The sequence below is a fragment of the Notamacropus eugenii genome, chromosome 6, assembly GCF_028372415.1.
Source record: "Notamacropus eugenii isolate mMacEug1 chromosome 6, mMacEug1.pri_v2, whole genome shotgun sequence".
Classification (NCBI taxonomy): Eukaryota; Metazoa; Chordata; class Mammalia; order Diprotodontia; family Macropodidae; genus Notamacropus; species Notamacropus eugenii.
The window spans coordinates 352313921-352339482 of record NC_092877.1 but is presented as its reverse complement, the minus strand read 5'-3'; the positions used below and the strand labels follow the sequence as shown (position 1 = coordinate 352339482).

Sequence of the window (25562 nt, the reverse complement as noted above, 5' to 3'; positions counted from 1 at the left end):
GGAGGTCCAAGTGGTGCCATTTTTAGACCTGCTCACATTCTAAATCTTGTTCCAGGCACAACTCTTCCCGGGGTCCTCTTTCAACCACAGAACATTCCACGACACATGATTTGTAAGTTGGGAAGAAATAGTCTCAAGCCTGACTGACCACAGAGTTCCCACTCTCCATACCTGGTACTCAACCCAAGCAAGGAATTGGCAGGATTTCTCAACAACTCTCCCTTGCTGAGTTCTGATGTAACCTTTCACTTTCTTGTTCAAAGATCTCCATCCTGCATGCCAGTCCTTCTTCCTGCTGCCACAGAATACGTGGATTCCCTTTCCAAGGCAATGGTGTTAATGAAGCTAAAACAGCAGAGCCTCTATCCTGAATTGATTCTCATGGCAGATCTTGATTACATGTGAAAGTGGCCCCCACTCTGTTATATTACCTTAACCTACAGAGTTTCTTAGAGAACAAAAACAGGAAAAAACATCCTACCATTGGTTCTTGGTTCTGTGTTCTCTCACAAACTTACCTTCTCTTCCCTGGGAGTAATGATTTCAATCAGTGTAAAATAAAATGCCAGTGGATTATAGGGGAAAGAAGGTGGGATTTTGAAGTTAGGGAAGACCTGGGTTTATGAGATCAAATCCCTTATCCTATTATCAATTGGTCTCTATGAAGTTTTTTACCTGTAATTAATTGTCTAATTAATTAATCTGTAATTTTTTAAATCTGAAAATTGGGACTAATAATATTCATAACACCTATCTTGGGCAGCTAGGTGGTGCAGCAGTAGTGATTTATCTTCCTGAGTTCAAATCTGGCCTCAGACACTTCCTAGCTGTATGACCCTAGGCAAGTTACTTAAACCTGTTTGCCTCAGTTTCCTCATCTGTAAAATGAGCTGGAGAAGGAGATGGCAATTCATTCTCATGTCTTTGCCAAGAAAACCCCAGGTGGGGTCATGAAGAGTTGGGCACAACTGGAAAATGAATCGTTACCAACAACAGCAACAAATACCTACCCTAGTAGGTTGTTATGAGTGTTATAGGATCATAGACTTCAAAGTAGGAGGAGATTTTAGGGGACGTCTAATCTAATCCCTTTATTTTACATATGAGAAGCTGAGGCACAGAGGCCACAGATTAAATGAAATTATGTCTATAAAGAATTTTGCAAAGCTTAAAGGATTAAGAAAGGCAACTTGACATAATAGACAGGAGCCTTCAGAAAGTTCTACATCTGATGCAAACTGACTATGTAACCCTGAACAAATCACTGAACACCTCAGGGTCTCGGGCAACCCAATGATTCAATCCACAAACATTTATTAAATTCCTACCATATGCCAGGCAGTGAGCTAGGTTCTGGGGACACAAAGAAACCCTGTTACAGATGAGTTTCTGTTCTGCAATAATGGAAGGTTCATTCACATTGGAAGTTCCCTATAATAATGAAAAAAGGATTCTGTGAATATCCATGATTATTATATTAAATTAATATATTAAAACTGAATTAATATCATAAAATAATATTAACATGTTAATTTTGAAAGTTATAGGGTCAAAAATATGATATCTCACTTCATTGCCATAGAGGTTGGTAACTATCCTATATGGGTCACTTATTCCCTGGGTGACTTTCTCAGTTCCATAATCTGTACAAATGAGAGGGTTGTACTAAATGGTCTCCGAGTTCACTTTCATGTCTAATAATAATAACAGTTAATACTTATACGGTGCTTTAAGATATGCAAAGTTCCGTGTGTGTGTGTGTGTGTGTGTGTGTGTGTATGTGTATGTGTGACTGTGTGTATGATCTCATTATATTTGAGCTTTACAACAGTTCTGGGAGGTAGTAACTATTGCTATCTCGATTTCATAGATGAGAAAACTGAATCTAAGCAAGGTTAGGCAACTTGCTCATGGTCACACAGCTCAGTAAATGTCTGAGACAGGATTTGAACTCAGGTCTTTCTGACTCCAGGTCTGATATCCTATATATATGATGTCCCCTAGCTGCCTCTGTGTTTGTGATCTTAGGATCCTGGTGAACCAGGAAGAGACCCTCTGTCTCTGTGAGAACTTTGCCTCTACCGCAATGATGGTTTATTTCACTCCTCACTTCAATGCAAATCTTTTATTTGGTTGAGGGATGTGAGGTCAATAACTAACTTCGCCATTTGTAACCCTTTCTGGCTTATGATGGACTCATCATGCCAGGAGATGAACTGAATCCTTTATAGTCATGAACTCATTCATAGAAATTTTTTCTCTTATTTTCTTCTTACAGGTAGTTACTGTTGGCATTCTTTTCCTCTGGGCTCACAGAAAGAAGACACAAAGATCTCTGGTAAATTTACAGGTGTTTACTATGGAGGTGGAGTGGTAGGGGATGTCAAAACCATAGAGCAATAAGAGACCTTGAATTCATCTTGTCCAAACCTCCTCCCACCCTATCCTCTTTAAAGATGTGGAAACCAAGGTCCAGCAAGACCAATCACTTTCCCATGACCACCCAGGGAGTAAGTAGGAAAGGCAGGATTTAAACTTTGGTTCTTTGATCCCTATTCTGTGCTACACCTTTGGGATTGCCTCTAATGTCCTAAGGTGGTTCATTTTTTTAAAATCACCTCCTAAAGATAAATCTTCAATCTTCAAGGGAAGAAGAATTCTGAAGAATTCTGTTCATTGAAACTTCTGACAAACTGAGGGTTAAACTAGAACACTATTTCAACCACTGATTCTGAAGATCTTGAATGAATTGATCTGCTTTACTGTCCCTTTCAAATAAAAGTAGAATGTTAAAGAAAAAAATCATAGGACCATATGAGTTGGCATTACAAAGATAAGGTGCAGAAATGGCTCCAAATTGGAAATATGGATAAAATGCCCATGGCGAATTTCTCATTTGTACTTTACTTATGCCACAGAGAGTGAAGACTATTCCTGAAGTCATCATTTTAAGCTCAGTGAATGTAGGCTTATGGGATCATAGATTTAGAACTAGATAGATAGCAATAAATGACCTTAGAGGTCATCTATTGTAACCCTCTCATTTTACAGGTGAGAAAATTAGGGCTCAGAGATATTAAGTAACTTGCCTAAGGTCTACTAGGTGGCACAGCAGATAGAACACTGGACCTGGAGTCCAGAAGAGTCAAGTTCAAAGATGAAATGTCTGGGGAAACAAAGATTCAAGCTTCTGAGAATATCAATTCATTAAGCAGTGCATGCTAATTGGTCAACAAATCAGGACTCAGGCCTCCTCAGTTTAGGAATGGACCTCAAATACAGGGGGAGACAGACTTTTATGCTCTAAAAGCAATTAATCAAAGAAAACCAATTAAATTAAAAGAAAACAATTAACCAGGATACAAATTAGGTAATCTGATTTCTAATTGGAGGAAAAATTAGGACTTTCCAAGTTGGGGGAAGGAAAGTGAACAGGTGCAATTCCCTGAAATTAAAAAGAGGTGTCCCACTACCCACAAGTGTCAGTATTCAATCAAAGGAACATGGAAACTATAACTGATAAACAGTATTGAGCCAGTTTTCAGACAAGCTATATGGGTCTGCTTGAGGCATATAATAATGGTGAGAAAACTGCAATAATCTTCAGATCTGACTGGGTTTCTGGTCAGCATAAGATAGGTCCTTAGTTAAGGATCTCAGACACACTGGGCCAGGTTCAAACAATGCAATAAGGTTTTCTCACAATTCCTGCAATTGAATAATTGTCTCACAAGACAGAAATTAGATTAGACTCATGATGGAGTAGAGAAGGAATGAAGCTAGCTCCAGAATTGAGTCACTACATGGAGTCATGTGGTTCACCCAAGTCCCACTACCACTTGCTGTTCTAATCCCCTCAATTCCTTCAAAGTCCAGTTTCAGACACTTATTAGTTGTGTGACTCTGGGTAAGTCACTTTACCTCTGTTTGCCTCAGTTTCTTTCATTGTAAATTTGGAAAAATAACAGTATCTACTTGCTAGTATTATTGTGAGAATCAAATAATATTTGCTTACAAGAGTGCTTGGCACACAATAGGCACTATATAAAAGCTTATTTCTTTTCCTTTTCCTTCCCTCAGGGTCACAGAGTAAGAGAGTGATAGACAGAATTTAATTAAATCCAGTTAAAAACACATTAAATATCTACCGTTTTAAGCACTAAAGAAAATCCAATGTAAGACATATTGCCTTGTCCAAGACTGCTACTCATTTATAGCTTACTAGATAAGTCTTAAAAGAGTTGCTCAAAGCTTAAAGAGATATTAAACCCAGGTTTTCCTAACTACAAAGCCAGTGCTTTTCTCACCAAGTCATACTACTTCTTCTCTACAAGGGCACAAAGAGGGAAATGTAGGACACTTTTTTTTGCTTCCATGTCTGTTAGAGAGAGCTGGTCTTGGAGCCAGGAAGACCTGAATTCATGACCTACCTCTGACCCATACTGTGTATGTGACCCTGGGCAAGTAAGTCAGCTCACCTCTAGGTATTCTAGGAAACTCTTTGACACTATACATTGAAGAGGAGATACTGAATTATACTAGTAGAGGGACTTTCCTCATCTGGGAGTTCCCTATTCCAGTGATATCAAAGGTCTAGTCCCTATCCCCATCATGCCCATATTAATATTAGAGCATCTCCAAGGCTCTGTTGCTCAGTGGAATGACTCCCTCCATTGTCTCCCTTTCCCCCAAAGAGCACAGATGCCATCATCCAGATATGAGGGTGAAAGCCCCACAGAATGAAAAACTCTCTATCCTGATCTTTAGCTGAAGGTAGCCTTTCTGTCTTGTCTTTGCTGGCTGCTAAGCTGTTGTGGGGACTTGACTGTAGAGAATACAGAAGTCTGGGAAAGAGAGAATGAACCTCTTGCCTTCCCATGACTAAGAGGAAAGAGGAGAAACCAGAATGTTTTATTTCATGCTACTAGGATGATTTGGAAACAATCCCCATGAAAAATAACAATTCCATTGTTTCCTTTTCAGTGGGAAGCTAGTTTCATCTTTGCCATCCTGAGTGTCATTGGATGCCCACTTCAAATGGCAATTGCTATACAATCTACCCTTCTGGGACCATATTGCTACTACTCATTCTCAGGAATTGCTGGAACCAATTATCTGGGTTATGCAGTGATGTTTCCCTTTCCATACATGAAATACCCATCAATATGTGTGGATCCACCCCACTACGAAGAATACCACCTCATTCTACAAACCATTGACCTAGCTTCTGGTTTGGCCATGCTCTGCATGTCTCTGACTGTGCTGGTCAAGCTTTCCTTGAGGCTCTTCCAGGTTGGAGACTTAAATGTAAGTTTTCAGTAACAATGGCCCTGCTCAAGAATAGGAAGAAGATAGACATATTGTCCTCTGCCTAGTCAGAGCCCAACTGGATGACCATATTCAGTCCTGGGCACCACAGTTTAGGGAGAGCAACGATGAGCTGGACAATGTCCAGAGGAGGGCACCCACAGTGGTGAAGGGACTCAGGTTTATGCTACATAAACCAATGACTCAAGAATTTATTAAGCACCTAATCTGTGCCAGGTGTTAGAATACAAAGACAAAAAAACAAAAAGGTCCTGCCTTTGAGGAGCCTCTGCTCTTTTGAGAAAGACAGAATAGACATACACAAGTATATATAAATATCAATAATTTATAGAGGGGGGAAGGCATTAAGATATGTTGGAGGAACGCCCAGGGAAGAGAAGACAATGGTACACACTAGCCCTTTTTAAGGATGAGAGAGAAAGAGGGATTAGGTTTGTTCTGCTTGGTCCTAGAAGCAGAACTAAAGGGAAAGGCTGGAAGTCACAAAGACACAAATATAGGTTTAATGTCAGGGGGAAAAATCTTTCTCAAAATTAGAGTTATCTCAAAGTGAAAAAAGCTCATTTGGGAATGGGTCCCCCCTCACTCAAGGTCCTGCCTATAGTAGACTACTGTCTGATAAACTAATCTCCCTAATACAGTGATCTGATCACATGACTCCCCCATGCAAAACCCTTCACTGGTCTCCCAAAGTCAGGATAACCTCTGGTAAACAGTATTATAGTGGGGATTCTCTGGGGAGTATGATTTGGATAATTTAGATAATTTGGATAATTTAGACCCTAAGGTTCTTTCCAGTTCTACAATCCTGTGTTTCTTTCCTGTTTCATTCTTAATGAATGAAATTCTTCAATAGCCCCCTATGAGGAGGCCACACATCTAGTGACATATGTTGACATGATGGCTAAAGGTACAACCATAACTATCCTGACTCCTGATTATGTCCAAATTCTTTGGTCTCAGAAACTAAGCAATGAAGGGAAATCCAAAGCTCTGCAAAAGGTAGGAGTGGGTGGGCTTGGTGCCACTGGATTACTCCAGAAGTTTGGCTTTCCTAATGGAAATATTGCTAATATTATTGAAATGCAGACATCTTCATTCAGATCCTCCTCCTTGGAACTCAAAAAAGTGTAAACAGCATATGATCTTTGGCTGGAGAGTAAAAGAAATGCACCTAGACTTTTCTCTCCATAGAAGAGGATGACGAAAAGCACTTAGCCACCAACATACCCCACAAACCATCAAGTTAATTCATCCAATCTTCCATGACCCCCTACAATACATGACACATTTTGGGGTGGAGGGAAAGTGGTCACAGGAAGAGACTTTGTGTATTCCCACTTCAAACAAGTTTTAAGATGGAAGGAGGTATGAAAGGGACCAAAAGAGTTACTCCCTCCTTTTCTTTCCCACTACTTCCTTCCTCATCCTGTGACTCATATCCCTTCCCTGATGGCTTTTCACTCCCCTAGCTAATGGAAAGAAGGGGTAACAGGAAGCTGGAAGAAAAGAATTTCAGAAGCAATGGTGAAATTATGTATTAAAAAGAAGTTTCAGATGTGATGATGAAACTAGAGTATAAGAAAATTCAAGCTCCCCCAAGAAGAACTAAAACCTTATTCCCCTTTGCTTTAAACTACAAACTCTCGGAAAGTAGGAACTCTCACTTTTACACTTGCATGCCCAGCACTGATCACATGGCATAACACCTAGTAGGTGCTTAATAACATTTGGTGATGGGTGATTTCTCCATCCATCTTTGAGTCCTGACTTTAAGGAAATCCAAAGTCATGCTCCTTGAGAAAACTGATGGAACTAATACAACCTGGCTTGTCTCTTTTCTTCCCCATGCTAGATTATTCCTTTTGGGAGGTTGCAGCTCTCTTCTCTGTCTTTCTGGTCAGCCTTCCCTGCCCACCCCACTCTCTTAGGGAATACATTACCTCATTTGATTCTCCCAATAATCTTTTCAAGCATTTAGGGAAATTGCACAGTGCAGTCAGGAATGGATTGGAAAGCCTTAGACTCACTCTGGCATTTCATTTATGGGAATACCATGAAATTGGGGATGTGGGAGAAAGATCATTTGGAGGAGAGGTAAGGTTCTGCTAGAGAAATTTTCTTACTCAAGTCTGTAGGGATTTGAGGCTCATGCTTGCTTATGGAATCCCAGATTCCAGTATTGAGAAGGGGCCTTGGCAGTCAACTCAGTCTTAACAAAGACTTCCCTCTATAATATCTGAGACAAGTCCAGCATGTCCTTGAAGATCTAAAGAGAGAAAGAACCTATGGCCTCCTGATCTATCCCATAGAGTTCTTAATGAGGAAGTTTTTTGTCATGTGATATTGAGCATAAACCTAAAGTCTCTAAATTCCATTCATTGTTCTGGATTCTACCCAAGCAGAGCAAGGCTAGTGGATCCAAGGGTTGACAACCATTCACACCCCATCCACCCACCTTCCAAAGTTTTCTCTCTCTCCTCCAAGTTGAGTATCTCTAGGTCCTTGCAACTAGGCTCCAATGACACAGTGGGCAAAAACCCACCAGGAGTACTCCTAAGGAGAGGAAAGTCCACCTAGGGAGTGGTAGCCAGAATGAAGATGTGGACTCCCTGGTAACTTCCTGTTGAAATCAATTACTTTTGCTAACCAGGTGCTGAATTCTGTTGCTTTTTAAACTACTGTGTTGCACCCTTGGCAAGGCTCTGGTTGGCCAGTCCTAGTTACGGTTGTTGCAGCCAAAGGCTACTCATAGTAACTAAGCTTAGAGCTAGATCTTAGATTTAAAACTGGGAGGAATCCAGAATAATCCATGATGGTAAAGGGGGGTGGTCATTAAGTCCAACTCCTTCATTTTACAGATGAGGCCCAGAGCCCATGTTCTTTTCACAGTCTGTTCCTAGGCAGTCAGTTACCTAGGGTGAGAGGTGAGAAGAGCTAGAAAAAAGGGATAAGTTGAAAAGAGAGGACAATTCTTTGTGGATCTAGGGGTCTCCCAGTAAGGAGTATTACACATAATGTTGGATTCTTTCAATGTATTGATTGGTTTTGCAGGATTTGTTTTCACAACTTTATTAAAAAAAAATAAAAAGTCCTGTAGTATAATGGCTCTGGGAGTCCCTACCTTCAGGAGGCAGGAAGGGAAGAGATACAGGGGATGTATGTCAAAAAAGATATAAATAAAGATTTTTTTTTAAAAAAAAAGAAAAGGAGGAACTAGAAAGGAGTAAAGCCAAAATTGAGCAAATTCACAGATTTTCTTCAGAGACAGCTTAAAGGTTTCCTGTCCCTGTAGGAATGGGTGAGCACCAGGTTCAGGGTAATTCTCAGGCAGGTATCTATGCTGATCCATGGGGGAGGAGAGGGCAGAATGCTGGGATAGTATCCTGGCTTTGTAGGAATGATGTTTTCTCCTAGCCCAGGTGCCTCTCAGAACAATCGAAGGACAACCAGCCCTGGTTTGGGTGACAAATCCCAGTGTCTCTTAGCAAGTAGCATGCCCTCAGCGTACATGCATTTTTAGGATGAGACAGCCCAGAATAATCCATAATGGCAGCACATCATGTTACATTAGCAAGGATGGGCTACTGATGGAAATAAATTATGACATTTTGTGCTAATAAAGATGGCAAGGTCTGGAGCCCAGGGGAAGTGTGCAGAATCTGAGCATGGTCAGAGCCAGGATCCAAAAAGATCTTGACAGGCTAGAACACTGGATTAGACTGAAGAAGATGAAATTTAAAGGGGATGAATGCAAAGTCTTACACTTGGGTTCAAAAAATCAGCTTTACAAGTAGGGCAGGAAGGGAGAGAATAAGCACTTTTTGAGTGCCCACTCTATGCCAGACACTATGCTAATGACTTTTTAAATATCTTATTTGAACCTGACAACAACTTTGGGACATTGGTGCTCCTAATATCTCTATTTCACGGTTGAGGAAATTGAGACAAACAGAAGTGACTTGCCCAGAGGTCACACAGCTAGTAAGTGTCTGAGGCTATATTTGAACTCAAGTCTTCCTGACCCCAGGCTCAGTGTTCCGTCCACTGAACAACCCAGCTGCCTTCAAAGTAAATAAGTACAAGATGGAAATGGGGAGAGGGAGTGGGGGGAGAAGCATGACTAAACAGCAATACATCTGCCAAAGAGTGGGGATCTTTCATGGGATGCAAGTTCAAAATGTGTCAGCAATGTGATCTGTCAGACAAGAAGAAGAATGAAAACATTAGGAGAGGAAAAATGTCCAAGGATAGGGAGGTAATAGTCTGACTATATCTGGAATGATGGTGCCCGTTCTGGAAGCTAACTTTGGGAAAAATCATTGATTAGTTGAAAAGCTTACCAAAGTGGGTGATAATATGGTGAATTTTGACTTCATGAAATTGGAGGATTTAGTTGAAGGAAATGGAGACATCATAGCCTGGAGACACCGTAACCAACTAGGGGAATTCAACTTATTCTGCTGGACCCCAGAGGGCAGAACAAGGGGTAAAAGATGGAAGTTTTAGGATCCTAAGACATACATGTAGAGCTAAATGGGACCATAAAGGTCATTTAGTCCAACCCTCTGCTTTGTAAAGCAAGCAAGGACTGGGTGGACACTTTAGGTTACGATATACGTGGAGGGAATTCTTAATTAGCTCTAGGTTGAACTAGATATCCTCTGAGAGCCTTTCCTTTCTGAGAATCTGCAATTCTTGATCCTACAAATAATTCAGCTTGAGCTCTTTCATTCACTCATGGAGCATTTGTTAGGTACCTACTACATGCAAAGTTCTGAACTTACATTCCTGATCATCTTTATTGCCATCGCTTTTTCTCTTGGCAGAAGAAAATAAAGGTGTGTATGTTTGTTTCATTTTTTTCTCTCCTGCTCAAACTTCAGAAAATATGACATTTGCTCAGAAGGCAAGCTACTTACTTGTAAAACTTTGGAACCTACCCTAAATCTGAATGTATTCAACAACCCCCCCAAAACACACACACACACACACACACACACACACACACACACACACACACACACACACACACACCAGTTATGTTCTATCCCCAGCCCACTGACAGGGATAGCTTCAATGAGTGCAGCATTAAAAATAGTAATGTTTGAACGTAATCCACATTCTGTTGCTTCATACTTCCTCCTTCTATGCATAAGCAGAATGCTGATCAAGCTCCACCACATCCCTTCCCCTCCACGTCTGGAACATCAAGTTCCCCTCTCTAATTTACTGCACATTTCTGGAACGCTGACTATCTATGCATACACAGCACACAAACACACACACACACACATACACACAGAGGTGGGCAGATTGAAAAGGAGATGACAGGCAAGGCTTTGGAAAAGTGGGAGGGAGGGAGAGGTCTATTGGTGCATTTCTCTCTCTAAGTCCTAAGAGAATAGGGTTGTTCTGAAGAAAATGTGAACTCCTCCAGATGCTGAGGATGGAGTTGTTGCCAACAGGTTTCCTCTGGAGCAGTTTCCACTCCCCTGTCTCCCAATGGCTCTTGTCCTCTGGGCACCCATGTCTCATGATGTACCATAATGGAAGTTTCTCTTCAAAAACCAAAAGATGAAAACATGTTTGGACCAAAACAAAATTGGATTATGAAAAGTTCAAAAGGCTGAAAAATCTCCAATGAGGATTCAGTGACTTGAAAGCTTTGATTCAGGGAGAGGGTGCTTCAGGGTTGATGAGATCTCAGAGTAGGGTTGTAGAGGGCCATGGGTGAAAGTTATGGAAATTATTAAGGAATGGGCCATCCTGTTTAGGACTTGGAAAGATAGGAAATGCTGTCAAAAGAAACAAGAGGATCACCTGTTTGTAAAAATTTGATGGAAATTGAAGAAGTAACAAATGCCTTTACAGCATGCAAGGTTCAGAAGGCAAGGATTTAGGGCCAGAATCATAGAGTTAGAAGCTGAGGTTGATTATCTCCTGCCGTGGAGAGGCAGTTTGGTATAAGAAGAGTGTGCTGGAAGACCAGTTCAGATTTGCTCTTTGATACGGTGACTGGGTTTACAAAGCCTCACAATGCCTATTTTCAAGGTAAATGTGGCAAATATTTCTGAATTCATTTCAGGAAGAGAAAAAAATTCCCCTGGGTCACATATCTCGTAAGTGTCTGAAGCTGGATTTGAACTCGGATCTTACTGAATTCAGGTCCAGCACTCTATCCATCACAAAAAGAACAAGGACATTATATATCAAGGGACCTCCATTCAACAAGCACAAAACAAGTTGAGAATGCAATGCAATTAAAAGGCCAGGATGTCCTCATTCTTGGACCAGTCAGTAACAACTGGCCCAAAGGAGAAAGGATCAGGGTGCTAGAGAAATTGCAGCTGCCCTGGACAGCTCCCCGAAGTCTTCTCCTCCTCCTCCATGAGGTGGAATGGCTTCGTTTATTTTCATTTCATTATCAACTGTTATTTTTTTAAATGAAAGGAGAGAAAGAAAATATTTCTTTCTTAGTATGTCATATGGGTTTGTTTTTTTTAAGTGAGCTGAGAAATCTGTTTCCTTTCTATAAAAGATACAGGTAGTGCCTTTGAATTCTGTCCAGAAGTGATTTTTTCCAGTCTTGTGATTTTATTGGTAGAGGGAATGACAGTGTAAAAACTCCCTCCACTCATGTGGCCCAACTTCTCCATAACTTAAAGCTTTAGAGTGTTGCCTGGGGGCATATAAAAGTTACCATTAGCATTACTACTAGCATGATTATTAAAACCTTTATAACTGCTATTATTATGGGTAGCTAGGTGGTGCAGTGGATAGAGTGTAAGGCTTGGAATCAGGAAGATTCATCTTTCTGAGCAAATCTGGACTCAAACACTTACTGGCTGTGTGACCCTGGGAAAGTCACTTAATCCTGTTTGACTCAGTTTCCTCTTCTGTAAAATGAGCTGGAGAAGGAAATGACAAACCACTCCAGTATCTTTGCCAAAAAATCCCTAAATGGGGTCACAAAGAGCCAGACACAACTGAACCACAATTACTATTTTATAGTATCACTCTATGAGCCTAAGTTATAAAGCTGCCTTATAAGTAGATAAGGGGTCATTAGAAAGGACCTAAAAGGTTTTCTCATCCAATCACCTTCTTCTTTGCTGATGAAGAGGCCTAGGTCTTGAGAGATTAACTGTCTTCCTAAGATCACCCAGATAAGTGGCAAAGCCAAGATTTGAACTTAAATCTTCTGGCTACTAAATTACTGCTTTTTCCATCACCAGGCTGCTTCTCATAGTAGAGCAAGGTCTTTCTAGTGCTTCAGGAAACAAGTCCCCTTTGAATTGGTTTTCATGATGGACCTGTGCTGCACTCAATCAATTGATAGACATTTACTAAGTGCCTATTGCATGCCAGACATTGTGTGTAGTCCATAGGGCTATGCTGTAGAAAAAGAGCATGGTAAAAGGTAGAAAGAACTAACTTCAGAGTCCGAAGGACCTGAGTTCCAGACCTACTCAGACTCATACCGGCCGTGCAAACCTGGGCAAGTTCATTAACCTTTCAGTGCCTCAAGCCATTTTCTGAGACTATAATTTGCAGAATAAATTCTGATCGGCTTTGTTAGAGGGAGATTCCTTACCAGGAGTTCCCTACACAACGAAATCAGAGATCGCGATTAAAAAGGAGACCAAATGTAATACATTCTGATGTTTCTTCCTACAAAAGCATGGGTACAAAAAACTCCAGGTTTTCTTGGCAAAGTTCCTGGAGTGATTTGCTGTTTCCTTCCTCAGCTTATTTTACTGATAAGGAAATGGGGCAAACAGGGTTAAGTGACTTGCCCAGGGTCACGCAGCCAACAAGTGTCTATTGCCAGATTTGAACTTGGGAAGATGAGTCTTCCTGATTCCTGCTGTAGTTTGTGCACAATGGCGCCACCTAGCTGGAGATACCAAGACAAAACAATTACAACAAGGAGTTCCTACCCTCAAGGAACTGACTTTCTACTAGGTAGAAACTAATAACAAAGTTAATATAAAAAGTGTAAAAAGTTATCTCAAGGTGGAGGGGATGCTAATACTTAGGGGGAGGTGACCCCAAAGAAAGTTTCTGTAAAGGACAAGGTATCTCAACTGACCTTCAAAGGAAGTCAGGCATTGATTCTAAGGAGGCAAAGAAAAAATACATTTTAGATGGGAGGATTCACTGTGTGAAAGCCTGGAGATGGGAGATTGAATAGAGGGTATTGGAAAAGGAATAATAAGAAAGAACACTGGGAAGGTAGGCAGGGGACAGGCTGTGGAGAGCTATAAAAATGCCACACTGGACAGTCTGTGTGACATGGTAGATAGGGTATTGAATTTGGAGTCATGAACACCTGATCCCAGATTCTGTGTCATGAAATTCACTAGCTGTGTGGTCCAGGGTTCATCACTTAGCCTCTTTGAGATTTCATTGATTCACCTGTAAAATAAGGCAGCTGGACTCGATGTTCTCCAAGATAGCTTCTGGCTCTAAATCTATGATCCTGCTTTATTCTAGAGGTCCTGGGGACTGTTGAGCAGGGAGGTGACATTGTCAGAGCCTGGCTATAGAAATATTAATTTGACAGCCATGTGGAAGATGACTTGGAGTGGGGAGAGATGGGAGGCAAAGAATCATCTAACCTTTCTCTGGGGACTATAGGGACTTCAACTTGATTTTCCAGAAAGGATCATAGACCAAGATGGTGGAAGGTCTTTTGGGGGATCACTTGAAAGAAATAGAGATTTTATCTGGTGAAGAGAAGTCTTAGGAGGAAATGAGAAGGTTGCTTTAAAATATTTAAAGGACTGTCATGTAGAAAAGGGAAGAGATTTATTCTACTTAATAATAAACAGGCATTTGGTGGTACAGCAGATAGAGTGCTTGAACTAGAACCAAGAAGATTTAAGTTCAAATTTGACCTCAATCTCTCTCTATGACCCTTGGCAAATCACTTAACCTCAATTTCCTCAACTGTAAAATGGGGATAATAATAGCACCTACCTCCCAGGGTTGTGCTGAGCAACAAATGAGATAATATTTGTAAAAGCCCTCAGCACAGTCCCTGACAATAGGAGACTCTATATAAATGGTCATTCCTTTCCCTCCAATAAAATCACTATCATTTTTTACCATTTTAAGTTTTATTAAAATGAAAAAACTATCTTTTTATTGGTAAGCCAATACTATCTCATTTTATCCTCATGAAAACCCTGAGAGACAAGTATAATTTTTATTTATGTTTTATTGATGAGGAAACTGAGGCAGAGAGTTAAGTGACTTGTTCAGGGACACATAGCTTAGTCAGTGTCTGATGTAGGATTGGAACACAGGTCTTTCTAATGTCAAATCCAGCTCTCCATCCCCTGGACCATCTAACCACCTACCTGGTCCCATTTGGCAGAATCAGGGGAAGTGGACACAAAGGCACACAAAGGCAAAGTTGTTCTTGATGTAGAAGAAACCTCCAAATAATTAGTGTGGCCCAAAAGTAGGGCAGCCTACCTCCAGGGAGAGTCTCTAATCATAGACTAAGAATCTTGGTCAGTCTCTGAGATCCCTTCCTCCTCAGATGTTGTATACATTTTAATTTAGCATCACAGACAGAAGAGACCTTCCACATTTTACAAGATGAGGAAACTGTGACCCATGTAGGTTAAGTGACCTGCCTAGGTTCACAAAAATAATAATCCTTAGGAGCAGGATTTGAATCCACTTCCTTAGACTATAGAGCCAGCACTTTTATTCATTCTACAATTTTTATTCTTTTTAAGCTTACTAGTGCTAGAAACCACAAGTATCAGAGTTCAGGACTTTCCCCATTCCTGTTGGGTGAGTCTACTTGTTCAGGTGCCCTCTGAAGAATGAATCATGCCCTTCAAGGTCCCCTTGGAGGCCCACCCCTCCTCCTGACAATCCTCTCTCTCCTTTCCCCAAATGAAATTACGTTTCTATGTTAGACTGGGACAACTATTTTCCAATGGTACTTGCATGCCATGTATCCAGTGGAAACACAGGAAGAGTGGCAGCGACTTGCTGAGGGAGGAAATGAGATTGAGGTACTGGTTTCAGTGTTTTGAAGCGTATTGGGTGTTTTGCTGAATGGGCATTGTTGACAGCTCCCCAGCTGCTATGTTTCTCAATGTTCACTTTGTACATTTTCATGAAAATTAAACTTTTCTCCAAACTTCATTAGTGGTAGAAAATTTTTTTAAAAAATCATTTTCTATCCAAGAAAGCCTAGCTTTCTTTTGAAAGAGGTTTCTTCTTCTCTCTTTCCAGCCACACCCATCCCCATTGGCAACAAATTAGGCAACACTCCCATCTTGGTCTAAAATTTTAACATTAAAATGGTTTTGAAAAGAAAGCAAAACTTTTTTCTAAAGCTGAAATGTAGTTATTTAAGATGGTAGACACTCGGATGAAATCCAGAAGCCCCCTCTGCTATCACCATTAACCTATGCAGGGAGCTGAACTTGTCTCAGTGAATGATATTCCAGATGTCCTTCAATGGCACAATGTTGGTTAATCATTTTTTTCTCTAGTTACTTTGAAAAGTGGAAAAATCATTGAAATGACACTATTGAAAGTATGTGGGTGTTTCCGAAATAACAATTGAAGTCTATGGAGTTCATAAAGTACTATAATTATAAAATTGTAGCATTTGAGCACTATGATCTCACCTTAGAGATAAACTGATCCATACTTCTTTTGTAGGTGGAGAAACTAAGGCCTGGAAGAAGTGAAATTATTTGTCCAAGGATATATAGACTGTAAAATGCCAGATCTAGGATTCCTAGAGGCAGCTAGGTGACACAGTGGATAGAGAGCTGGACCCGGAGTCAGGAAGACCTGAGTTCAAATCCACCATCTCAGGCACTTGCTAGGTACAGCACCCTGAGCAAGTCACTCAACCTCTACCTGTACCATTCTCCTCAAATTTAAAGGAAGATCATAATAGCATTTGCCACCCAGAATTGTTGAGATAATATGCATAAAGCTCTTAGCACAGTGCCAGGCACATAGTAGGCATTTCATAAATGCTCCCCCCTTTCATATTCAGCTATTCTGATTTCATAGCCATTGCCCTTCCACAGAAGCACAAAAACTTGTCACCTAGGTAAATAGGTGTTGGTACCATTTCCATTTGATAGGCAAAAGAACTGAAACCTAAAATGATAAAGCAACTTCCTGATGGTCCCACAGCTAATCTGGAGGCAGGATGGGAATCTCCTTCCTACCTAATTTCAGAGTTCTGCACACATTGCCTCTCAAAGTTATCTCCCTAGAAACACAGTGAGAATGAACAGAGAAATAAGGGAACTAAATAGGGAAAATGGGAGTCATTTCCTCCTGAGACTTCCCATGACAAGTCATGTGAGAAGAGATGAATTTAAAATTCATATTTAAGAAAAAAATGTCTAATCAGGAACATTCAAGAGGTAGAATTGCAAAGAGGAGGAGAGAAAGAAACATCTTTTCCTAATGTAATCAAAATTAAATAATATATATTTAGATTATTCACTCAAGTTATTGTCCAAAGAACAAAGTTGTTTTCTTGGCTTAGCTCTAGGTAAGCCAAGTGTCATCAGTTGCCAAATAAAGAAGGGAAATCATCAGCCAGCTCCAGGGGCACCAGAAAGGGACATGGGTAGTGTGAGTAGATTACAACATATTGCCCACTAAGAATTATTCAAGGGAATGGAAAAGAAATCCAACAGCTAATGGGATAAGAATGAAGGATGACTGAGGCAGAGCTTGTGAGCTCTATTGAAACCTTAACAATGCCACAAGAACTCCAGCAACACACACACACACACACACACACACACACACACATACACAAATTGAGAGGACCTCCAACAGAAGATGTATAGGAGGATATCCATCTGAGTAACTGAAAATGCATGGGACAGATAGTGACAAGTATCATCACAGAAAGTACCCATGTTGATGAACTGAAGAAACATTGAAGGGTCCAAGTACATGATGGGTTAAGAAGTATATGTTACTGTCCTATTGAATTATTGGTTGACTTTTAAAATTACATTGATAACTGCACATTTGTCAAGTGATTTAGGATCAAAGAATCAGAACTGGAAGGAACCTTAGAGATCATCTGGTCCAACCCTAAAAGTCTAAAGATGGGGATGAATTTAAGTATAGTCATACAGGAAAGACAGGCTTTGAACTCGGGTCACAGGACTTCAGATCCATTGCTCCTCCTTTTGGGCCATACTTGATAGCTCAGTGATCATCATCATATAATACAGCATGTTAAGATTTTCGAATCCATTTATATACGGAACCCACTTTTAGGAGCTTCAGTGCAATACATAGCTATGGAGCAAGGGGAAGTGAGGGCTGCCTGAATATGGGCAATGCTTTTTTCCTGGTATCCCCTAAGCTCTGTGAGGATTTAAGACTTTATCTGAAGGCTGACTGCCCAGAGTGCCACAGACTCTAACTTTAGGGAATGGTACTTATGACTAAGAGAGATGAAATTCAACAAATCAGAACACAAAACAAGGGAGAAGACAGAGAAAAGGGCAGCTACCAGCAGGAGATGCAAGTAAAGCCCCATGGAGATCGCTCATGGGTCAGGAATAGCTGAGAGGAGTGCTGAAACAGTGAGGCGAGGATGTTTCAAGCACAAACTATGTCCTGGATGAAAGAATTCCATGTTGCTGCCTTGGCTGGGGCTGGAGAAGGATCAGGGGTCTTTCTCTCTCCTTTTCCCTTCTCTCTCTATAGAGAGGGTAGAATACCTGATATCTTAACCTAAGGAAACCCTCAAAGGCTCCCTGGGGAACCTGAAAGTTTCCCTAAGGTCAGAGTCTGCTGGATTCTGGCCAGTCAGTCTTCAAATAAAGTCTAAAATCCCTTTCAGGGCTTAGAGAATACACAGTTATCCCTTCCACATCATGACTGTTAGGGAGTGCCCCTGAGAGCTGGAAAATCCACCTAGGATATTTTGGCCCTCCCTTTGTATCAGAGAAGAAGTCTAAAGTACTATGGCATTAAAAGATAAAATAAATTTGCATTATGTACCACTATATATATATATATATATAAAATGAATTGTTGAGTTTCTAAACTTTTTCTATGTCATCTGTGGCTTCCACAAAACTCCCCCAAAATTCCCATTAATTTCTTATGCCAACCCATGATATATTGAATCCACGATGGGGAAAGTCATGCTGCGGAAGAGATAATAATACTAGGAAAAAAGATTATCCATGTGTAGACAGCTTCTCCCACCTCTTGCTCCTTTTCTATATATTTTGCTGAGTCTCCTAAAGGTGGGCTCCATATGCAGATGGTATTATGATTTAAGTAGTCACTTCAAGTCCCCTGCTTTTCTCCAGTTTGGAAAGCAATGAACAGAAATCCAAAGTTGTGTATTGTATCTCAGTCAATGTTTATGCTATGGGGGGGGGGGGGGGAGAGAATGATTTCTCCTTAGGTGACATGAAAGATACCTTGCCTAACTCAGTTATAGTATAGGCTTTTTATTCTTGAAAGTTACTAGGGCAAAGTGGTGAGGTGATATTGAACTTTTAAAACCTGAAAAATGCACCCCTAGGGAAAAAAAGTTGTGATCTAATGAGCACCCTAGGTTCTGATGGGAACAAAATAAAGGCAGTCATCCTATATTGCTTACGTGAAAGCCAAGCCCCCATGAATGAAGGAGAGACTAAGTTGTTTAGAAAGGGAAAGCTAAGGCCCTGAATAGGATTCAGTTGCTACAGAAGCTCTGTCCATTTGAAGGGGGTAGGGAATTGGCATGGGGGCAAGAGGGGCAGTTGGTAGGATGTGCTTAAATAGGTCCTATGACTCAGTGTGAGTGAGACAGCTCAGCCCAAGGCCACCTGCTGCCACACATACATGGTCTCATTGGAGCCTCATCTAATGGCATCCACATCAGAACTTACACAATAAAACAAAATTAAAATGTCGGCTGTATTACTCAGAAGAGAGGTGACTCTGGAAGGATTTCTAGTTACACTGTCTACAAAGATAATAAAATAGTTAACCAGTTATATTGGCCAACTATAATTATCCAGTCAATTCAATCCCATTCAACAAATCTTTATGAAGCATCCAATATTTGCAAAGCATTGTGTGCCTCCTCTCAAGAAGCTTACCTTCAGTTAGAGAAAGGAGTATGGAAGAATGTAGCATGTAGACAGATAAGCAAGCACAAAGTAATTTCAAAAGGGAGAGATCATTAATAATTGGATGGTATTAATAAAAGCTTCAAGTAAGAAGCGGCCCCTGAACAATGCTTTGAAGACCCTAGGAAATCTATGGGGCTAAGTGTGAAGAAAGAATGGATTCCAAACATAGGGAAACCACCTTTACAACAGTACAGAAGTGAGAAATGGACATTTAGACGTCAAGAAAATCTAGCTGACCAACTTAACTGGAATGGAGGTGGCCTGAGGGGGAGTCAAGACAAAATAAGACTGGAAAGGTTGGTAGGAGCCAGAATGTGGAGGACTTTAGATGCCAGGCTGATGATTTCACATTTTATCCTAGAGTTAATAGGGAATCAAAGATCAGATCTGTGTTTTAGGATGATCTTTGCTGGTCTTAAATGTCTCTAGGGTTCACTTCCACACATAATTCCACACCCCATTGGAGGTCCAGACATGAATTGTTTCTGGATTTTATTGAATTTGAGGAATGTCGTCTTTAAAAACAAATTATTTTCCTTAAAAAAAAAACAAAAAACCTCTTTTACATGACTCTTATTTAAGTAAATGATACTTTATATTACCTAACTTTTAAAAGGTTAATTCAATATAATTTTTTTCTGCTTTGTGTAATATAAAAATTGTCCTAGAATCCAAGAACAAGGCGTGGGGAGGGTGGGAGAAGCCATTATTTAATATAATCCAGAGTAACAAAGCATGAGGCCCTTGTCAAATGCATTTGTCTTTAACCAGAGGCTTTCCCAAAGTCACCTGTCAGGAATAATGAAGCCATTTCAAGCGGTACATCGAATCAGAGAGGAGAGAGTGTAGTGATTAGGTCAAGTTTAATCATTCTGTCATTTCAAGTTAATAATTAGTTTCACCTCTAAAAGATGATAAGAGAATTTAGGGAAGAAAACTGGAGTCCCTGTAGGAAAGGCACAATCAGAAGGAAAGACTTCCCTGTTAAAAGAATAAGAGGTTTCCTGGTATAGTGAGACAGGAAAAGTCCTGGACAAGGTCGCAAGGGATCAGGCTTCTAGTCCTTGCTTACTTAATCACAAACATAGATTAAATACTTAGTATGATCTAAGCATTTAAGCCAGGTGCTGGGGATACAAAAATGAGCCCTTGCCCTCAAGAAGCTTACATGCTATGTTGGTTCTGGTACATACCAGGGCCATCTCCAGTCATCCTGATGCATGTCTGGCCACTGGACCCAGATGACTCTGGAGGAGAGAAAGACGCTGGTGACTTTGCAGCCCTCCCTCTCTTACATCCAATTCACTTGCAAGTCATGACGTCATCTTCTGGGTGTCATAGTCCCCTTCAAGAACAAAGGATTTACTTTTCCGTGCATCTGTTGCCTTATTCTTAATTATAATATTATACAATTCCTAATTATAACAGTCAATAGCATTTATATGCATTTTAAGATATGCAAAGTACTTTACATATACTATGTCAGCTAGGTGGAAGACTGGATAAAATATTGGACTTGAAGTTTGAATCTGGCCTCAGACCCTTCCTAGCCGAGTGACCCTGAGCAATTCACGTAAGTTTTCTCAGTCTCAGTTTCTTCATCTATAAAATGAGGATGATAAATAGCACCTACCTTCCAGGGTTGTTGGGAGAATCAAAGTAACATAATGTTTAGGTGGCAAAGTAGACAAGAACTGGGCCTGGAATCAAGACCTGAGTTCGAATCCTGTCTCAAGACACTTAGTAGAAATATGAAGCTGGGCAATTAACTGTTGCTAGAGGCAAACAGAGGTTAAGTGACTTGCCCAGGATCACACAGTCAGCAAGTGTCTGAGACCAGATTTGAACTCAGGAGTATGAGTCTTCCTGACTCCAACACCAGGGACTCTATCCACCGCACCACCCAGCTACCCCTGGAGTTAGGAAGACCTGGCTTCAAATCCAATCTCAAGCACTCATTATGACCCTGGGCAAGTCACTTCCCTCATCTGTAAAATGGGGATAATAATACTACCTACCTCCCAGGGTTAGTGAAGGCCTAATGAGATGATTACCGTAAAGCTCTTAGTCCAATATCTGGCACATAGTAGGCACTTAATAAATGCTTATTTCCTTCCCTTTTTCTCTGTTGATCAACCACCCAGAATTTATTAAGCACCTATTATAAGTCAAGTGCTGTGCGGGGATTATCGGGCTAAAAAGACAAAAATAAACCTCATCTCAAGCAGCTTAGTGGGTGACCATGCATACATATATACAGTGAGGATAGAGAAAATTAAATACTCAAATTAGGAGAAAGCACTAGCAGCTAGGAAGACAGGAAAAGGCCTTCTAGAGGAGAAAATATCTGAAGGAGGTTAAGAATTTTAAACTGTAAAGGTGAGGAGGGAGTGTATTGTAAGCATGGAGGACAATGTGTGGTAAAGATGGGAGATAGAAGGTGTGCTGGGAGCGACCAGAAGGACTGTCTGACTGATGCTTAGAACCCAGCCCTGTGACAAGCGGCCTGAGGATAAAGGCCTGAGAGTGGGGAGCAGGACAGGAGACCTGCGGCCATAATGCTCCAGGAACACATCAGACCTTTTGCCTCCTTAAAGTAAGACCCTAAAATGCTCAGAAAAAAAATTATTTTAAAAATTGGAAAAAAATACTTACAAAAGCCAACATGTGAAGGGAGCATTTTTTCTACCAGGAGATAACTTTTAAGATGCTGTTAGTTCAGGCAACAAGGCAGATGTTACCCTCATAAATTAAAAGATTTCAGAGGGGAAGGAGTAAGTCCTTTTTGTTCATTACAAAAGATTCTCTGGCAGAGAGGAGTGGGCTCCCCTCTCTCCTAGACACTTAGCCCCTTCCTTTCACCCAGCCTCATCCTGACCTCACAGAACAGAGGCTGCCAGGGCAGTAGCTAGTTCACTTCAAATGTGAGTTCTCTTTACATTTTCCCTTTTTCTCCAGCTTTCTAAATACTTCAGGGGCACCAGAATGCCATTACACTGAGTCATCCTCCCTCCTTCACTGGTTCCCCACTGACATAAACAAAGGCTGAATTTCACATCAGGAGTGACACAGGGGTTTCCTTTAACAGATTGTGGAAAGCTTAGATGTAAATAGCATTTTTTTTCTGTATTTCTAGGGTCAAAGGAATGGATGGTGAACTGGAGATGGTGCTTGGTGGAAATCTCACTTATTCTCTGGCATCTGAAAACATCTGTGATTTGTGTATTTTGATTGCCAGCTATTTTTTTCCAAGCCTGGAAAAACCTTCCTTGGTGGGCTACGTCAGTGTGATGTCACAGCTGAAATTCTTGTTTGCCAGTAGGAATTTGTAGATCTGAACTGCTCCAGCTGAAATGATCCTCCCTCTCCCTCTCTGATAGAAGATTGTATTAGCATGGAGAGTTATCCCTATGATCACACCACCAGTCCAGGTTCCTATTCCCCTCTTGCAATAGAATTAAAGCAACATTTTTTCAATCTCTTTTCATTACTATATCTCAAAAGCCAAACAAGAGTAGTGACCTGGAATTTTGTTAATTCTGCCCTATTGATTAGGAGAGTACATCCCCAGGGGTGAATTCCACTCTGCAACTGGCCCCCTATCACTGCTCCCACCCATCTTGTGGCATCTGCTTTTAGCATGACATTAATAGCAGATCCTTAGGGATAGAGTATAGTTTGATCACAGAACCAGAGACCACAAAGAACTAGAAGAAACCCCCGGATGCATTTACAAGTTTGACACATTTCATCTTTTTGACTCTTTCCTCTTGCTTGCATCCAATCAATTGCCAAGACCCAATAATTTTCTCTTTTCTACATCTCTCCTATCCATCTCCTCTCCACTCCCTTAGCCACTGCCCCTAGTTGAAGGACTCTTACTCCTTGAATAGACTATTGCAATAATTTCCTACCTCGTTTGCATATCTGTATCTTCTCCCTTCTCCTGATGTATTATTTTAATATTTTTAAATAGGTATGAAATCGTTCTTGTTAGAATCTACATAAAAATGCAAATGTTTAAATGGTTTTGAGGATCCTTTAGAGTCCATTCTTGTCACTTCCCAAAGAAGCAAAGTCACATGCTGAGTTTACCTGGAAGCTAGGGATTCTAAAAGGTGGCGATGAGGAAGGATCACATTCTAGGGATAAGGGCAGCCTATGCAAAGTCATGGAGATAGAATAGAAAGCACCATATGTGAAGGCCAGTTTGTCTGAATCTTAGAATCTAAGACTAGAATATGTAGCTTGGGTACAGGGGAAGAGCACTGAAACCATAATATGCTCAGAATCCAAGCAAGATTTTTGTGGGGTAGTAAATGGGGTGTTAACTCCAAAGTCAGAGGTGTTGGTTTCAAAACCCATCTCTGATGTTTGCCACCTGTGCGACCTTGAACACATCTTTGCACCTTTCTGAATCTCATTTTCTTATTTGTAAGATGAGGGTCTTCTCCTTGGTAGAGAGATCAGTCAGTCAATAAGCAATGATTAAATGATTAAATACCTACTATGTGCAGTGGTGGGAGATGGGGAACCATAGCCTCAGAGTCATGTCTAAATTGTCAGACGGGGCCAATGTCAGATCCTACCTTTACAGCTGGAAGAGATCTCCAAGGCTTCTACTCCAAGACCCTCATTTTACAAATACTGTGTAAAATGAGGGGATATTACTAAATCTTAACTAATCCTTAACTTTTTCTTTTCTTTTTTGAAATCAGTGACATGTAGGATAATAAGACACTGTACACAGAGTGCTGGACCTGAAGTCAGGAGGACCTGAGCTCAAATTTGAACTTGGATACTTCCTAGTTGTTGGACCCTGGGCAAGTCATTTAACTTCTTTCTGCCTCATTTCAGTTATCTATATTAGAACTTACATCCCAGGGTTCTTACAAAGATCAAATGAGATAAGAGTAAATTATTATAAGTAGTAATTATAACAGCAAATACAAAATACTAGTACATATGTAAACAATAATAAATTATTATAAGTAAAATGTTTAATACAATGCTAGCACACAAGTGTTATATTAATGCTAATAATAGTAACATTACTATTATTAGTAGTAAATGTTTACAGTAGAATTAAATAGTAAAATTACTATTATTAGTAATAAAATTTAATAGTAAAATTACTATTATTAGTAGTAAATTTTTATAGTAAATTGACTATTGTTAGTAGTAAATTTTAATGGTAAAACTACTATTATTGGTAGTAAATTTTCATAGTAAAATTAATATTATTAGTAGTAAATTTTATAGTCAAATTACTCTTGTTAGTAAATTTTTATAGTAACATTATTATTAGCATTAATAACTCATACTTCTATTGTACACCAAGATTTAGGCTGCACTTTCTTCCTAATAATTCTTTGAGAAAATGAGAATATCCTCAATTTCCCAAAATAAAATGGCTTGATCAAGGTCACATAGCTGCTAAAGAGCAGAGCCAGGATTCACACTCAAGTTTGGCCCTGAGCCTGGCATTCCTCCTACTATGACACATTACAGTGGGCACAAAGTGAGACCAGGACCATTAGTGCAAAGATTGGGTTAACACTGAGTGTCTGATGCAGACAGCTAAAACTGTAGTCAGGCGTTCAGAGAGAGAGATGGAATTGAAGGCTGTCACCCCTGGTATTCACAAACCAGAAAGCCGAAATTTAGCTGTGTCTTTGACCACAAGCAAGAGCCAAATAACTGACTCCCCCTGGCTGTTCCTTCAGTACAGCCAAGAGAGAAGAAAAGGACTGTTCTTTTTCCAGCAGGAAGGTTTGAGGCCCTACCTTGTTTTGAAATAACCTGTTTCCACCCAGGCAGACCACTGATAGTCTTGACTAATGAGATCGGCAGCCACAGAAGCAATGGTCAACTTCATGCTCTCAGCATGTGGGTACGTTAGCCTAGGGGTTGAGCTGCTTTAAAATGAGGCTGTAGAAGAGAAGGGGAAAAAAAAGAAAGAAAACCTCTTCCCTCTTTTCCCAGCCCAAAGGAGAGTCTTACACAGCGCCATCATGCAATCTTGAAAACCTCCTTAGAGCTGTAGATCACTCTCATTGGACATATGCAAAT

General features: G+C 40.4%; 1 protein-coding gene across 3 annotated transcripts in view; it reads left to right on the top strand.

Moving 5' to 3' along the window:
- TMEM212 (transmembrane protein 212) overlaps window positions 1-24509 on the top strand; it is a 32047-nt gene extending 7538 nt beyond the window's left edge. Inside the window, exons 2-6 of one of the 3 annotated variants that reach the window (XR_011969107.1) lie at window positions 2279-2338; window positions 4984-5307; window positions 20977-21063; window positions 22627-22762; window positions 24209-24509. Coding sequence is in view for 2 of the 3 variants with exons in the window: in XM_072618467.1 (XP_072474568.1) it covers window positions 2279-2338; window positions 4984-5307; window positions 20977-21048 (456 nt within the window). In the remaining variant the exon portion in view is untranslated. Of the gene's footprint in view, window positions 1-2278; window positions 2339-4983; window positions 5308-20976; window positions 21064-22626; window positions 23516-24208 lie in introns of those variants that run through there. The other 2 variants (XM_072618467.1, XM_072618468.1) reach the window with 2 other exon arrangements.
- Window positions 24510-25562: the final 1053 nt, after the last annotated feature.